This window comes from Leptonychotes weddellii, chromosome 10 (genome assembly GCF_054177405.1).
Source record: "Leptonychotes weddellii isolate Sample4059 chromosome 10, ASM5417740v2, whole genome shotgun sequence".
Lineage (NCBI taxonomy): Eukaryota > Metazoa > Chordata > Mammalia > Carnivora > Phocidae > Leptonychotes > Leptonychotes weddellii.
The window spans coordinates 39,504,783-39,523,407 of NC_138378.1; the positions used below are offsets into that span (position 1 = coordinate 39,504,783).

Consider the following 18,625-nt stretch of genomic DNA (forward strand, 5'->3'; position numbering starts at 1 on the left):
GTGAAGGGAAATGGTTATGATATAATCTCATGTGAAAAAAATCAATGCAAAACGAATTGAAGTCTGAGGAAAACTGCCTAAGAAACATGTGCTATGAAGAGCCCTGGGAGGGAGTGAATTAAAATGACAAAATTAACTGAGTCACAGAAGTAACTTGAGGACAATGCTTTTATTTCCTCCATTTTTTTAAAATGTGAAAACAATCTTAAATTTACCTAAAAGTTGCAGGTACTTTTTTTCTTCTTGAACCATCTGAAAATAAGATGCTGATGTCCTACTGAGTCACTTGTGAATACTTTAGTATGTGTTTCCTACAGAGGACAGTCTCCTTTACAGCCCCAAACATCCATCAAGATCAAAGAATTAACTTGAATATGTTACTCCCAATTAATCCGCAGTCCACAGACCTTATTCAAGTTCCCCTATTTGTCCCAATAATGCCATCCTTCATAGCAGAAAGATCCGGTCCACAATGACAGACTGCATTGAGTTGCTCTGTTATCTTTCATTTTGGAACAGTTCCTCTGAGTTTCCTTGAATATGATGCCCTAAACACTTTTGAAGATGATAGGCCCCTGCTTCTGTAGATTGTACTTGAATCTGTGTTTGTCTGCTGTCTCCTCCCGATGAGATTCAAGTTGTGCACACCTGGGAGGACTAGCATAGAAGGGACTGGGTTCTCATTGCACCCTATCTGGTATTACACATTTTCCGTCTGTCCCATTAAGTGTGTGGTCGCTTTGATCACTTGATTGAAGTGACTCTTGTAGGCAAAGAATTAATGTTGTTTTAGCTTATTCCAGCCAGTGCAGAGATCTATAATAATTTCTCCATTCCAGATCTCTATATTGATTCTGCCCTGATTCTCATTTGGAATCAGCAGCTTTGCTGATGCTATTTTAACCATCTCATGGAATTTCAGCTTCACTCTGCCCAGCATCCCAGCACGGGCACTTGCTGCTGCCGCAAATGTCTCCTTAGGTAGAGAACACTCTCGGTGTCCCAAGTGAGTCAGTCCTTCTGTGCAGGATCTGTCCCTAGCCTCCAAAATATTGGCTGCTGTGAGGTCCATTGCAGGCAAATTGTTCCTGACTCTGCTTGTAGCCAAAATAGACTTCACCCTGGTGGGCACTATTGTCTGTCACCCCTAACTAGGGGGATTGAGATCTCGACATGCCCACTCTGGAGCTTGAGCTACAATTTCTTCTCTAGTATAGCTGGTTATAGCTCCTCCTTCTCCTCTTTGCTTTTTCACCCTCTCCTAAAAAGAAAAAAAAAGATTATTTTGTTTGATCTTTTCAAAGAGCTAGCTCTTAGATTTATCTACCGAGTCTTTGGCTTTCTTTTTAAATTTATTAATACTGGCTTTTATTCCTATGACCTCCTTTCTCTTAATTTCTTTGGATGTGTTTTTTGGTGTTCCTATTCTGGTTGCTTGATTAATTTATTTTTGGTTCTTCTTGTTTGATATAAAAAGCATTTGTTGAGAAGAAAAACTTTTCTTCTACCAACTCAAGTTTGAGTGGTCAGGGACCTGCAAATTTACAGACAATAGACAGGTTAACAGGAAAAAAGTTTATTGTGCATGCAGAAATGCTCTATCGTGGTGAGCAACTCACCGGAATAGCCAGAGGTAAAGAGGTATATATCAATTTAACAATGGGGGGAGGGTTAGGGTTTCAGTGGGAAGATACAGAAGGTTCTATTGGGTTTTTAATGCTAATGGGATTGTGCCATTGAACTTGCCATGGATGGAATCATACTGGAACTTGTAGACTGTGTAGTTGAGGTCAATGAAGGGGTCATCGATGGTAACAGTATCCACTTTGCCAGAGTTAAAAGGAGCTCTGGTGGGGTGCCTGGGTGGCGCAATCAGTTAAGTGGCCAACTATTGGTTCCGGCTCAGGTTGTGATCTCAGGATCCTGAGATTGAGCCCTGTGTCGGGCTCCTCACTCAGTGCAGAGTCTGCTTCAGATTCTCTCTCCCTCTCCCCTTGTCCCTCCCACTCATGCTCTCTCTCTCTTTCTCTCTCAAATAGATTTTTTAAAAAAATAGGAGCACTGGTGACTAGGCTCTCAGTGTGGCTGAGAACTCCGTTTTCTCTGACCATCACCATTGTGTCTTAGGAGTGCTGCTGGCATTGCAGAAGAAAATGCAGCTGTCTATTGACTTGGGAGGAGCAGAGAGCCTGCTTTCCTGGAATTTTATAAGTTTAAATTAGATCTTTAAATGTTTCTTGAGGCTAGAATGCCAAGACAAGAACTCACCACCAGATTTCACTGTAGTAACTATAGATTTGGGTGAGTTCCTTTCTTCTCAAAGTCCCCTAAAAGATCCTTCCTTACTCACCTGTAATGCTGGGAAACCTGTAAGGCAGTGGCAGATACCCAAGAGGGCTTTCTAGACATTAGATCCATAAAATCAACCTTATTTCCTTAAAACTATCTAGTTGTATTTGATTTTACACGTGTCATTCTTAAATATGACGTTCCAATCAAAGCCTTGATCATATAACCAGTGTTTCCAGTTATGTCCTGTTTACAAAAGAACAAATTCTTACTCAACCTGTGAAAATAACTATATTGCCATGAAAATTAGAATACTCAATAAGAGTTTCCAAATTCTGGAGAGATGAGGCAGGGAGAAGAAAAAAAAGTGTTTTCAAAAGTATAATCTACTAAATTGTTGAAAGTTAAAAATACCTTAAGAGCAAAAAGAAAGTGGTTCCTTAAAGCCAGGAGCAATATTTTAAAGAAATGATGTTATACCCTTCATCAGTTCATTTTGTACTATGTAATTAATTTTTGTTCTCCTTGGTCTGATCTTGGGTTAGCAGTTTCATGAACCCATCAGCTTGCCCACTGGAGATTTGTAACTCCTTGCTCAGTCCAGTGATATGCTCTCACTGTTAGTCAATGCTACCAGAAGCCTATACTCTAGAGTGCCTGACATAGTCCCCTTTCCATGGGTCTTTGAGAGAGTTCCTCTTGCTGAAGACAAGCGTCCTGGCTTGCGGCTGATTGTAAGAGTTTCCAAGGAAGCATCAAGACAACCAATAACTATCTGCAGATGGTGGAAGACTTAACTGTCTGTGGCTAAAGATCTTATGAGAGTTCATTATGAAATTAACATAATTGGCAAGGAACTTTTGTTGTTTCTGTGGCATGCTGCATTTGAAAATAATAACTAGAGTGTTGATAGCGTTATATTATCGTTGTGTCTAACATGAGGCTAAGCAGTACCAGGACATATGGACAGTAAGGAAGCTGACAAATTTCTAGGAGCTTCATATAATCCCAGAAGTATTTACCCACACAAATACAACCTAGGGAAAGTTAAACATCTCTTCTTATTTGACAGTGTTTTTTATGCTATTCAATGTATCTAATTAATTTTTGATATCTCTCATTTTACAAGGAGAAGAAGAAATCCCTTGAGAATTTTCCAGGGGCCCTCTGGGAAGTCAGTTAAGGATCAAGATGTTACTTAGGATTCGATTTTGAGAAAGCAAAATACCAAAAGTTGTCAAATATCTTAAAAGGTTTGAACACCTGATTTTATATGATCACAGGTTGCTGTGAAAAAATAGTTAATTACTGGGGTGCCTTGGCTCAGTTGGTTAAGTGTTGGCCTTGAGCTCAGGTCATGATCCCACAGTCCTGGGATCAAGCCCCAAGTCAGGCTCCCTGCTTGGTGGGGAGCCTGTTTCTTCCTCTCCCGCTCCCCGTTTGTGCCCTCTCTTGCTCACTTGCTCTCAAATAAATAAATAAATAAATGAAATCTTTAAACAATACTTAATTACCTATTTAATCAATGTAACCATAAATAATTCAGAAATAACTACAGGAGGTAACAATTTTAACAAACAAACAAATTTACCTTAAGACATTTTAAAACCAGTTTATCTGTGGAGCACCTGGCTGGCTCAGTCTGTGGAAAGTGCTCCTCTTGATCTTGGGGTTGAGTTTGAGCCCCATGTTGGGTGTAGGGATTATTCAAAAAAATAAAATTTTCAAAAAAAATTTAAAAACTCAGTTTATCTGATTTCCCACATAAACTTGCAAGTCAGCTCAAAAATAATTTTAAAGATTTTTTTTTTAATTTGTTTGACAGAGAGCGAGAGAGAACACAAGCAGGGGGAGTGGCAGGCAGAGGGAGAACCAGGCTCCCCACTGAACAGGGAGCCTGATGCAATGCAGGGCTCCATCCCAGGACCCTGGGATCATGACCTGAGCCAAAGGCAGATGCTTAACTGACTGAGCCACCCAGGCACCCCCAAAATAATAATTTGAGATCTTGAATGGGATTGCTTTGAACCTATAGATCAGTGTGTGGGGGGGACTGACATCTTTACAATGTAGTAAGATATCTAATCTATGAACATAGTATATTCCTCAGTTTATTTCTGTCCTCTTTAATTTCTTTTCACAATGTTTTATACTTTTTGCAATATATGCTTTTCACACCTGTTGTTAGATTCATTCCTAGGTATTTAATATTTTCACACTTTTGGAAAATTTATCTTTAAAAATTTTTGTTTTCAAGGGCGCCTGGGTGGCTCAGTTGGTTAAGTGACTGCCTTCGGCTCGGGTCATGATCCCGGAGTCCTGGGATCAAGTCCCACATCGGGCTCCCGGCTCAGCGAGGAGCCTGCTTCTCCCTCTGACCCTATCCCCTCTCATGCTGTTTCTCTCTCTCTCTAATAAATAAATAAAATCTTTAAAAAAAAATTTTGTTTTCAAATTGTTTATTGCTGTTATATAGAAATGCAATTTGTTTTGGATGTTGACCTTATATCAACAACCTTTCTGCACTGATTTATTAATTCTATGATTTATCTGCAGATTCTTTTGGATTTTTCTGTATAATGTGAGTTTTTATTTCTTATTTTCCAATCCTTATTATTTTTATTTCTTTTTCATGCCCTGATTAATACCTTGAATAGAAATGGTGTTAGCAGGCATCCTCTTGTTGTTCTTAATATGAAATGGAAAGCTCTGAATATATTACAATTAAGGATAGCTTTGTGAATACCCATTATCAGATTAAGAAAGTTTCTGTATTTATGATTTGCTAAGAAATTTATCAAGAATGGTTGTTGTTGTTGTTGTTTTAATTGAATTGAATTCTATAAAATACTTTTTTTCTGTATTTACTGAGTTGATCATATGATTCTTCATTATTCTGTTAATGAGGTAAATTACATTGATTAATTTTTATATGTTAACTATTTTGTTAATATTAGACTTATTATTCTTTTTATGCAGTGCTGGATTCTTTGCTAATGTTTTGTTGAGGATTTTTGCAGGTATGTTCCATGAGTAAGAGTGGTCTGTAATTTTCAGTTCTTGAAATGTCTTTGCCAAACTTTGGAAATGAGGTTCTGTTGGCCCACAAAACAATTTGAGCAATATTCTTCCTTCTTCTCTTTTTGGAAGTTTATGCAAGGCTAGAGATATTTATTCTTTAAATGTTTTGTAGAATTTGCCAGGGAAGCTGTCTAAACCTGGTGGGCTTTTGGGGGGAAGGTTTTTGATTGCAGTTTCAATTTTTTTAAATTGTAGAACTAGTCTTTGTTTGGTAGTTTGTAATTTTTTGTACATTTCCTTTACATTTTCAAATGCATTAGGGTAAAACTGAAGCCATTTTTCATTTTTTCCTATTACACTTTAACTGTTCATAAGCTCTATAGTGACACTGCCTTTTTCAAAATTCCTGACCTTGATTATGTGTATTCTCCTGTCTCAAACAGTCTTGCTAGTCATTTGTCAATTTTATTAGTCTTTTTTTTGGGGGGGGGTATTTTTTATTTTTTTTATTACTGTGTATTAACTTAATTGCATTGAAGTCAGAGAACCTACCCTGTGTGATTTTAATCCTTTAAACTTTGTTGAACATATGGTCAAGTTTTGAAAACATTCCTATTTTGTCTATCAAAATAGTGTATATCCTATAGTTGTTAGGTGTAGGGTTCTAGATAAATCAGTCACATTTGATAAAATGTTGCCCAATATTTCATCCTTATTGACTTCATCACTTATTTGATCAATTAATGAGAAATATGTTAAAATCTCCTGCTTTGATTATGGGTGTACTGATTTCTACTCATAGCCTATCATTTTTCATTATGTATTTTGAATCTGTGTTATTAAGTGTATAATTTTTAGATTATATCTTCTTTGAACTTTTTAAAAAATCAGTTATGAAGTATCCTCTTCATCTTTAGTGATCTTTTTTTTTTGTCTTAAAGTCTACTTTTTCTGATTTTAATACAGCCATACCTACTTTCTTTGATACATATTTGCATACCATATCTTTTTCCATTCTTTTATTTTCATTCTTCCTATTTCCTTACATTTTAGGTATGTCTTTTATAAACAGCATAGAGTTTAGTTGTTGTTTTTAATCTAGAATGACAATGATGTCTTTTAATTAGAATATTTAGTCCATTTATACTTAATCTTCTTATGGGTTTATATCTACCATCTTACTTTATAGATGTCTCCTATGTTTTTATGTTTCATTACTGCCATTATTTATTTGTGCTTTTTCCTTTATTAATCTCCCCAGTGTCAATTTAATTAGTATTTTTAAAGAACCAGGCTTGGTTGATTCTCTCTATTATCTTTTGTGATTTCATCAGTAATCCATTACAACAGTACTGCTTCCAGCCAATAGCCACAAAACCACAGTGGCATACCACAATAAGCATGTTTTGCTGATACAGCTAGGGTCAGTTAGGCAGCTCTCTTGATCTTAGCTGGGTCTTCTCACATGTCTTGGGGTTGGTTGCTGTTGGCTGATTTAGGCTGGCCTTGGCTCTGCTCCATGTGCCTCTCATCCTTTAGCAGGCTAGATTGGGCATGTTGTTATGGTGACCAAAAGGTGCAGGAGACCAAGTAGAAACACACATGGCCTCTTGAGGTCTAGGCTTTGAACTAACATATGTTATTTATCTAAAGCAGGTCACATTGCTGAGCCCAGAATCAGGATAGGATACTTAAATAGCAAAGGGCCTACATCCAGGGAGGGTGAAAAATCAGCATCATCATTTCACCCCTTGTTCATTTTCATGGTCTTCTTTCTCCTGTCTTATTGGAGACACAAACTCCAATTTAGCCTGGAGGAGGCTAAAACCTATAGTCTCATCTCAAGAGTGTGATATGGGAATTACCAGGGCACGAAGCTCAAGTTGATCATACTGTATGGCTTGGAGTCTGCACTGCAGTCCAGTTGGGAGGAGTTTCCTTGAAAATAAGAAAAAAGCCCTTTATCCTCCTTTCATGCAGCCTGCCTAGTGTTTTCCTTTGTATCATTGTGGACTTTATCATCAGCCTCTTTATGTTCATTCAGCCATTCAGTAAATACTGAGTACTTCCCATATACTAGATTTTAGGAGTCTAGTACTGGTGAGTCTAGTACCGTCTAATGGCAGGATAAATAAGCAGGACAAATTAATTTACAATAAGAGAAGTGTTTTGAAGGCTAGAAAATTGTGGTGGGACCACGGCAGAATTATATCTAAGTCATCTTGAGAGCATCAGCTTAGAATTCACAGGAAAAAAAGCTTTTGAGTCAAAACTTCAAAAACTAATTGGGGCTTTCTAGGTGAATAAGCAGAAAGATTTTCCTAGCAGAGGGAACAAAATGTGCAAAATAAGGAGGTATTAGAAACCATCGCTTATGAAGGGAATGTACAAGTTCAGGGCTGCTAGAGCATGAAGTGAGGGATTGACAAGAGATGAAGCAGGACAGGAGATTGAGGTGAGGCAATGAAGGCTTTCATGCCTTGCAAAAGAGTTTAGATTAATTTATTCAAAACATACCAGATGGTGTTCCATTGGGAAGCTTTTTTTTTTTTTTTTTAGGATTTTTTTATTTATTTGACAGAGAGAGACACAGAGAGAGAGGGAACACAAGCAGGGGGAGTGGGAGAGGGAGAAGCAGGCTTCCCGTGGAGCAGAGAGCCTGATGCGGGGCTTGATCCCAGGACTCTGGGATCATGACCTGAGCCGAAGGCAGACGCTTAACGACTGAGCCACCCAGTGCCACTCCATTGGGAATCTTTAATTAGAAAGGGAGCCATGGTCGACTTCTAGTTCACAGAAAGACTTTCCAACAGCCACTAGAGTGTCCAGGAAAGAAAAGAGGAGGGACTGAATCAAAACAGTGATTGTGGATGAACCTGAGATATTTTGGAGAATTAATGGAATTTGATATTTTACTGCATATGGAGAAAAGGAGGGTTATAGAAAAGGGAAAAGTCAAGGATGACTGCAGAAATTAAATGGATGGTGGGACCATTTTGTGAAATGGGAATAATAAAAGTGAAGGAATTATATGATGGAGATGCTGTGATTTCGGATTTGGATGAGTTGAGTTTGATCTTCCTAGTAAGCATTTGGATGGATACACAGCACTCCTTCAGCTAGCTACAGGTGCCTTTTGAGGTACACTGAAATATTACCTCCCAAAAGATGTCTACATTCTAATCCCTGGAACCTGTAAATATTACCTTGGTTCTGGAAAAAGAGTATTTGTAGGTGTGATAAAGGATCTCTAGATGAGATTATCCTGGGTTATCTGAGGGGCCCAAATGCTATCACAAGTGTCCTTATGAGAGAGAGACAGAGGGAGGTAACAGACAGGAGGAGGCTGTGACCACAAAGACAGAGATTGGAGTGATGTGGCCACATGGCAAGGAATGCTGGCAGTCACTATAAGCTGGAAGAGGCAAAAACAGCCTCTCCCCTAGAGCCTCTGGAGGGAGTGTGTCCCTGCCGACACCTTAATTTCTGCTCAGGGATACTGATTTTGGACTCTGGCTTCCAGAACTGTGAGAGAATACATTTTTATCATTAAGCCACCAAGTGAGTGGTAATTTGTTACAGCAGCCCCAGGAAAGTAACACAATTACAAAGAAGACCACAGGGCCAGAGGCAAACCAAGGAAGGAAAACATACCAAGAAATAACGGTGTCTTCACTCTTCAGCAAAACTCCTAGAAAGAGTTGTCTGCTCATTATTTCCATTCTCTTTTATTGTCTCGAGGCTACTTCTTAGCCTTCGGGTCTCAACTTAAATGTTTGGAAGGACTTCGACCACTCAATCTAAAGCAGATCCTGGGGCATTTTCTATATGCCATCTATAATAACTTAGTATTTTCTTGTTCATTTACTAAACTTTGGTGGTGCAAGTTCGTCTTGGTCATTGCTGAAATCCCTAGAATGTTAATGTCTAACAGATGGTAGGTGTGAAATATAAATTTTTAAATGAATGAATGAATAAATGAGTACTCAGTGTGCTTTGTTCATATGTCTGCTTTAGCAACTTTCACACTTTGAGATAGGGGTGTGTGTGTGTGTGTGTGTGTGTATACCCTGATCACTTGTGAGCCTTGTAGAATAAGAGGGGCTACATCTTATTCATTATTTACTTTTGAGTATCTCAGGGTGCTTGCAGCTCATTGCTCTCCATTGAAGTTTAGTTGAATGAATGATTTAACTTCAACCTCTCATCTTTCCCCTTCTTAAAATTGAGTGACTTAAATTCATTTGGCAGGCTTTTTTGAAATCATCCATAATATGATAATAATAAACAAGAATGGCTATTTTGTAGTATTTTGGAGATAGAAATTTACTTTTATAATTGGACATTTAAAAAATCTTGATTGCATGAAACTGTCCTTTAAAAAATTAAAATAATGCAGTTAAAGTTGAGTTTCCATTGAACCACATCTAAGCCTGATTCTTCCTCTCCTCCCCAGAAATAGCTATTGTAATAACTTTAGTATGTGTCCACCCAGACCAATTGTTTATACTTTTATGTGAAGTCCATGTATTCATAGACAAAACACTACCATTTTGTGGTTGCATTTTTTTTTTTTAATATATAAATGGTGTCTTTGGGAATATGTGATGTTTTGAAATTTACTTCTTCACTCAATTCTTTGAGATCTAGTAATGTTGGTATGCATAGATCTAAGATCTAGGACACTCTTTTTACCTTCTGGGCAGTATTCCACCACATGGAATATGTCACACTTGTCCTTAGATGGACATTAAAGTTGTTTCTGTTATTTTGTTATTGCAAGAAGTGCTGCAGCAAACATCCCAGTGCATATCTCTTGGATCCCTTGCAAGAGTTTCCCCAGGCCCTATTCCTGGAGTTGTTCTTGCTGGGCTTGGAAATACTCACATGCCACCACATGTGGCCAAACCAGTGGTCTTCCTCAAGACCCTTTCACAGTTCTCTCATACTCAGTGTCAGCATTTTAAACTTTTGACAATATGATAGGTATGAAAGAAGATATCGTTTTAATTTTATTTCTCTGAATATTATTGAGGATGAACACTTTTGTATGTTTTTTGGTCATTTACATTTCCTGGATATTCATTGCCTTTGCCTAATGGGTTATTTCTCCTTTCTGTAATTAGATTGTTAGTCTATTTTATGTATTGCAAATATTTTCTCCATGTATCTAATTTTTTAAAAATTTCTTTTTAGGGTACTTTTAAGAGACCTTTTAGATTTTGATGTGGTCGAATAGGTATGTTAACTAACTGGAATTAAAATAAAAACTTAAAAAAATGCCTGGCACACACACACAAGTAAATAAGTAAAAAATATTTTGCTTTTATGACTTCTACCCTTTTGCAGATGGATTTTTAAGGAAGAATTTCTCCACCCCCAAGATCATAAAGATATTCTCCTATAATTTCAACATTAAAAAAAAAGACTTTAGGCTGTTAGCAGATTTGCAAGTGATTTTTTTAAAGATTTTATTTATTTATTTGACAGAGATAGAGAGCATAAGTAGGCAGAGTGGCAGGCAGAGGGAGAGGGAGAGGCAGGCTCTCCGCTGAGCAGGGAGCCAGACGTGGGGCTCAATCCCAGGACCCTGGAATCATGACCTGAGCTGACGGCAGCTGCTTAACCAACTGAGCCACCCAGGTGCCCCGTGCAAGTGATTTTTTTGTATCATATGAAATAGGGGCCCAAATTAATTTTTTCCCATATGATGAGCCAGCACTATTTATTTATTTGTATAGTTTATTCTTTCTCCACCAATTTGAAATGCCACCTTTAACATATATTAGTAATTTTATAATTGTCTGACTCTTTTCTGGATTCCATTCTGTTCTATTACTTGAATAATACATGGTTCTAGTAACTGTGGCTTTATAACATGTCTTAATATTCATTAGGAAATTTGGCCTGCTCTTTGTTCTTGTTTCTTAAAATTCTGTTGTTGATTATTTCTTAAAATGTCTTAAAAACTATTCCTCCATATTTACTGTTTTAGAATCAATTTATTTCATTTCACAAAAACATCTGATTGGGAGTTTTGATCTATATTTAAAATAAATGTTAAACCCCACCAGATTGTTTACTATTATTTATTCCTAAAGCCATCAAAATGTATTCATTAGCTTTCCGTGTGTATTATCGCTATCAGATAGAGCAGGGCAGACCCAGGTCTTGCGGGACCTAGAGTCGATACAATTTGAGAGCCCTCTTTAAGAAAACAAATGCAAAATTGTGAATGCAATAGTAGGTGCTGTGTCTTGGGAGGGGCCTGTACAGTGGGGGGAGGGGTACCTGAACCTCTAGCATTATTAGATTCATGGTAAACCCATCCCATAGAAGCAATCTCAAGAACAGGGAAAGTCCTAGCGAATGGTGCTTCTACTCCCACTAGTTCGAAACTTCTAAGCTACATAGGTGGTGTAAGTAATAAAATAACAATTAAATCTGCAGCCTCAGTCATGTTTTCAGTTGTGTGTTATACAATACAGTGCCCTGACTTTTCCCTCAGATAGCACCTCACATTTGAGGATCTTAGGACACATTATGAACATTAACTAATTAAACCTCACAAAACCCCGGAGACACAAGAAAGAGAGATGGATTCACCTCGCCCAGTTCTGAAATGCAGCCACCTCTGGGGACAAGCGTGGCCCCTGCTTACTAATAAACTGCAATAACCCCACGACAGTTCAGCCAAGACAATTAGCTGTTGTAGTTGGTAATTGTGTCCTGAACATTAGACTGTCAAACAGTGAAGTCAGCAGGATTATCTGTTCATTGCAAATCGAATCCATTCTTTAAGGTCTCTTACTTTTTTACTAATTTTATCTTAATTATAAAAGAAATATATGCACAGCGAAGGTCTAGTATTTTTCTTTTAGTTGCTTTTTTGGGTAGTTCTTCAAATTGAAAACAAAATAGGAAAATCTATCTTTAAAAACATAGAGTAGAACTTAAGAATAGGGAATTATTGATATGTGTTTTTTTTAACTCAAAAAGTATGCTGCTGAGCAAAACAGATCAATGATGGTAGAATACAGAATAGCATTTGCCTTTAAGTGGTATATTGGCTAGACAGGGAGATGAAGGAAACTTCTGGGTGCTGGGAATACTTTAGGTATTTGTTTGGGTGGTTGGTACATGGGAGTAAATATATGTAGAAGTTCATGCATTTTTACCAATTGCACGTTATATCAACAAAGTAAATTAACATAAAAAGCACGTGGCTCTTGTCATCATGAGAATGCTGGAAGCCCCATTTAGACTTTCTGAAAAGTTTTGCAGGGAGTAGGACATATTCAGGAGCTAAGACATGATGCATTCCACCAAGCATGTTTCTTCAGAAGAGGAATTCTAGGTCCTTTACTCCTCTTTCCAGACACTTTCTCCCCATGCCCAAAGAGCTACCCCTTATCCTGGGATGTGATTCTCTTTCATTGTACCTTCAACATTATGTACCTCTCATCTATGCCCTGTACACTTTCCTGGCCATCCAGTTTTTTTCTTAGAATTTCATTCTGTTTCACTCAGCCCCATCTTTGCCAGAAGCAGGTAATCTGAGGATTTGGGGTTGAGAGGCATCCACAGGAGCCATTGCCCGGGCTGGCACAGTGGGAGAAGAAGAAGCTGAGAGGATAGGCTACCTCTGGCCTATCCGCAGTGTCTGACGTGATCGTCAGAGACAAGAAGGGCAGTGCAGAGGGGCAGCCCCTGGGCAGATCATCCTGGGGTGGCTGTGAACAGATGTCATCGCTGAGAATCCTCCAGCAGAGCAGACACGGGGGGCAACCAGAAGGAAGAGGTGGGAGGGAGGAGGGAGGGGGAAAGGGGAAGCGAAGAGAGACTGACAAGATAGAGAGAGAAGGGGACAGAAAGACAGGAAGAGAAATAAGGCCCAGAAGAAAGACAAGAATGCAGAAGGAGGAAGGAGAAGGGGGTGGGGGGGGGGAAGAAGAGCTTTGTAGACAAAAGTGGGAAAATTTTTTTTTCTACTGTAATTTTTAGTGAAAGTTAAAGACACAAACACTACCCTGATTATTGACTTTCCAGAACATACTGAAACAGTAATGCTCAGCTCCAGTTCTTCTTGCTTAGAAAGCAGAGAAGTAAAAATAGTGGTCACTGTCAGACTGCATGCTATAATATTTTCAAACAAAGGAAAAGCAGCCCTGTGCTAATTAATCTTTTGGCGCTGACATGGCTAATTGTGGTCTTTCCCACGTGCGGTCTTGAAATCATTTCAAAGCCTGCGGCCCAGAAAGTTTCTAATCAGTTGTTTGTAAACTTTAAAGGGGGGTTCCTATGAAAGGAGCACTGGCTCAGGAGCCACAGAGGGTGAGGACCCCCTCTCCCCGCTGTGGGCCAGAACCAGGCCCCGGCCCATCGCTGGCATCATGTTTTCCCCATAACTCTATAGGGGTGGGTATCACTTTATCTCCATCCCATTCATAAGGGCCCTAAGAGGTCAGAATTGGGGTGGGCTCCCCACTCCCCACCTCATGGTACTGCCCTCTGCTCTACCATTCTTCAGATGTGCCGCAGGTGAGAAACACATCAGTTTCCCGGCTGTCTCCGGTGTCCTGTGGCTCTGCAGATGTTTATCATCTATTTTCTGTCATTATGCCACTCTCTCTCTCAAAGATGCTGAGCTCGGTACTAGCAACCACAGTTCCCCGAAAATAGTTGAGGAGCCACGGGAACCTGTCTCTCCAGAGGCCATGGAAGGCGTTCAGGTAACGGAGGTCACTCATCCATGCCTGGGGCCCTGGGGCGGGTGTGGGGCTGCTTTTGTTGTGAGGTGCTGGCTCATGACTGAGTTCTGATGCCTGCTGTAGAAAAGGCCTCACTAGCAGTAAGACTGGGGAGGCCGGGAGGAAACCTGGGTGCGTGTTTGTAACAGACGAATCAGAGCCGCATCACTAGCTTCACGAATACAGGTCAGAATGGAGTTTCATCCCTTCTCTTCCTTCCTTCTCACCCATTCCCTGACTTCAGGAGGCTGAGGCAGATAAAGCTGCTCATTTAAAGCCAGGTAGAAAATCCAGACATACTGAAGACACTTACACGCTGCCCACATACTCACATGAGGACCTGTTTTCCTTCCTGCCCGATCGGGCTTTGGGAGCTATAGAGATGCCCTCCACAGCTTCCCAGAGAGCCACTGGCTCCACTTGTCTCTGCCCAGCCTCAGCAGGAGCCGCCCCACCCCCCCCCCCCGCGCCCTCCTGCTGCCAGAGGTCTGCTTGTGCTGCTGCTGCCTTCGCCTAAAGAAGGGGTAAACCCACAGCGAAGGAGCCCACAGTCAGCCATGTAAGAGATTCCGTGGTTTGGCAGACGAGCCAACAGATCCAGCTGTTTGTTCCAGCTTTGCCAACTTCTGACCACTGACGGGTTTGCAGTAATATAAATGCCCAAATTTACTGGGCTCTGGGTGCTCACATACTCCTGCGGGACCTCAGAGCATGTCTCTTGTGTCCTCAGGGACAAGGCCTCACCTAGCGGGTGGGGCAGGAAAATGGGATAATGTTGTTGGCCTGGTCCTACATCAGCCCTGTGTGTGGCCAGAATCCCAAGGTGTGTTTCCCTACACACCTCCTTCAGCTTCTGGTCTGCCTGACTTCTCCATCCAGCTGGGCCCAGAACCCCTCCCTGAGCCCAGGATGGAGGGCAGGTGCTGAGCCATTGCTTCTAGACTGTAGCCTCTAAGTCTTTTTTTTTCTCCTTTTCAAACTTGGACAAAACAATGTTCCTCCTTGCCCATCAACTCATGCAAAGAAAATCTTGGGAAAAGGAGGATGGAGAGAGGACCTTTATTTTAGCACTAGGCCACTTGGCTTGTCCTCCCAGATTTCCACACTGTCTCTATGGAAAATGAATTCTTAGGCCCCAAACCACAAAAGGATCTGACCTATAGCTGGTTGGCTATTATATTTTCAAGTGCTGATTTAGTCTCTGCATGGAGGTTGGGCATGCACAATGGCCAGGCACTCTGCTGTGTCGGAGGGTACTCATGAGACCAAAACACAATGCCAGCCTTTAAGAGGTAGTGACTTGGAATGGGAGAGGAGAGCTCTAATTCAGTATGTGGAAAGGAGGATGGGAAGAATCTCAGAGGAGGGGACTTTTTAAAGAAGGTTGTATGACATGGATTAGGTTGAGGGAAATGAAGCTGATGAATGGAATTAATGAAAAAGAAAAACTTAGTGCTAAGGGCTTCAGCTTTTAGCAAAGATAGAGTAACAGAGACTAGATTTATTCTCCTGCCTGAAAAACCAAAAAGTGGCCAAAATATGAGATAACAGTTTTTAAGACACTGCTTATCATGTAGCCAAGGAGAATGATGGGAGAGATGGGAAACAAGCCAGGTGAGTCCTCCGATTGCCCTGGACTCCTGCCTTGAGAGAGTTTCAGGCCATGGCACAGGGCAAGAGAACCCAGTGGGAACCCAGTGAACTCCCTGAATTGAGGAGGCAGATCTGTAAGTCCATGGAGACTAAAGCTGCTAAGGTTTGCAGGACAGAGTACCAGAGAGGAGAGAGCTGCACAGAGAGAGATGTTAGACACCAGCAGAGGGTTGCTCTTGAGTATTCAGCTGAAGACCAATCAGCATATGTGGAAATAGTGAAGGTCGGGCTGAGGAAAGAACCTCCCAAAAGGATTCGAGTTTACAGTGCCCAGTGCTCATCCAAAGCTGGAACCAGTGCCTATTCCTATCAGCCAGACTGGAGAACCTTACGATTCATTCACAAGGCACTGGAAGAGTGCACAGAAGAGTCTTGCATCAGTAGCGGGGAATAATTAGCTCTAGAGAGAGCACTGCACCAGTCATGTCTAACGTATCTGTAGACCAATAACCAAAAGGATCAAAGTGCTCCCAAGTGACTGAGTCCCAGAACAAAGTTCAAGAGTGTGTATAGGAGTGCAAAATTAACTAGCACCCACATAGGTTAAATTACAGTGTTTGAAATCCAAGAAGATATTACCAGGCACCCAAAAAACTCAGAATGTATGATGCATAGGTGGAGATAACCAGTTGAAACCACCCTAGATCTGAGGCAGAAGTTAGAATTAGTGGACAAGAACATTAAAACAGTTATTATAACTATATAAGTTCCAAAGTTCAAAGAGAGACATGGAAGATATAAAAACACCCCAAATAAAACCTCTAGACATAAAGACTACAATTCATGAGATGAAAAATACACAGAAGGATCAACCATAGATTAAACTTTGCAGAAAAAAAGGTGAGTAAACTTGAAATAGAAATGAGAATTAAAAAATAAAAAAGATCATTGCATCAGTGAGCTGTGGGATAATATCAAGTAGCTAATATGTGTGCAGGTGGAGTCCATAAAGAAGAGGAGGGAGAGGTTGGGACGGAAAAAATATTTGAAGAAATTATGACTAAACAAATTCTAGATTTTATGAAAACAATAAACCCACAGACACAAGTTCAATAAATAGCAAGCACAAGAAACAGGAAGACAACTGTACCAAAGCCCATCATATTCAAATAGTGGAAAACCAGTGATAAAGAGAAAATCTTAAAACCAGCCAGAAGCGGGGAAGAGGCAAGCTGGGAAGAGAAGAACAAAGATCGTAGTTGCAGATTTCTAATTGGAAACAATGCAAACAGCAAGACAGTGCAGTCGCATCTTTAAAGACCTGACAGAAAATAAACTGTCAGCCTAGAATTTTATGCCCACTGAGTGTCTTTCAAAAATGAAAGTAAAATTTTCATCTACACACAAAAGGTGGACAAATTCATTACCAGTGGACACATCCTACAAGAAATGTTGAAGTCCTTCAGGCAGAAGGGAAATGATACCAGATGGAACTCTGGATCTACACAGAGGAATGAGGAATGGTAGTGGGATGGGTACACATGTAAGATTTTGTTCTTATTATTTATATCTCTTTAAAAGATAATTGATTGCTTAAGTAAAATAAAAACAACATAGTGTGAGGCTTGTAGCAAATGTTAAAATGAAATGTATGGCAAGAACAGTACAAAAACCAGGAGGGGAGAAATGTAAATATACTATTTGGAGGCTCTTCTACCATACCTGATGTGGTATAATATCACCTGAAGATAGATGTGATAAGTTAAAGATGTATATCATAAACCCTAAAAAAATTGAAGCTACAAATTGAATTCAGAGAGTTATAATTAATAAACCTACAGAAGAGAGAAAATGGAACCATAAAAATATACAACTGGGGTGCCTGGCTGGCTCAGTTGGTAGAGCATGTGACTCTTGATCTCCGGGTTGTGAGTTCAAGCCCCATGTTGAGTATAGAGATTACTTAAAAATAAAATCTTTTAAAATATATATATACAACTAATCCAAAAGAAGGCAAAAAGATGGAAAAAGGGTATCAAGAACAGAGGGACAAATATAAAACAAATAGCAGGATGGCAGACTTAAACCTAACCATATTGATAATTACATTAAATGTAATGTACATTGAATATCCCATCAAAGATCATATAAGGCCAAGATAGATTGGATGAAAAAGCAAGACTCAATTATATGCAGACTACAAAAATGCACTTTTTTTAAAGATTTTATTTTTTATTTGAGAGAGAGTGCACAAGCAGGGGGAGGGGCAGAGGGAGAGGAAGAGGGAGAAGCAGACTACTCACTGAGGTGTGTAGGCTGACTCGGGGCTTGTTCCCAGCACCCTGGGATCATGACCCGAGCCGAAGTCAGATGCTTAACCAACTGAGCCACCCAGGGACCGCAAAAATGCACTTTAAATACTAAGATTTACAATAGGTTCAAATTAAAAAGATACAAAAAGATACAGCGTGTTAACACTAATCAGAAGAAAGCTGGAGTAGCTTTATTCATTTCAGACAAAGTGGATTTCAGCACAGAGAATATTACCAGAAATAACAAAGATCAAGAGAACATAACAATCCTAAATACTTATGCATCTAATAGAATTTCAAAACACATGAAGCAAAAACTGATAGAACTGAAAATACAAACAAATAAATAAATGACTATATTTGGAGATTTCAATATACCTCCCTTAATAATTGATGGAACAAGCAGAAAGTAGAAAATCCATAAGAATATAGGTTATAGTCGGGCGGAGCAAGATGGCGGAGGAGTAGGAGACCTGGATTTCGTCTCCTCTCAGGAATTCAGCTGGATAGGGATCAAACCATTCTGAACACCTACGAACTCAACAGGATATCGAAGAAAAGAATAGCAACAACTCTCTGAACAGAAAAGCGACCACTTTCTGGAAGGTAGGACGTGTGGAGAAGTGAATCTGGGGTGATATTCGGGAGGATAGATGGTGG

General features: G+C 39.8%; 1 protein-coding gene across 1 annotated transcript in view; it reads left to right on the plus strand.

Annotated features, from left to right (window-relative positions):
- The window catches only part of CFAP61 (cilia and flagella associated protein 61), an 88,519-nt gene that overhangs the window by 58,812 nt on the left and 11,082 nt on the right, over positions 1-18,625 (plus strand). Inside the window, exon 9 of the mRNA XM_081831984.1 lies at positions 13,951-14,042. Coding sequence (XP_081688110.1) covers positions 13,951-14,042 — 92 coding nt within the window. The remainder of the gene's footprint in view (positions 1-13,950; positions 14,043-18,625) is intronic.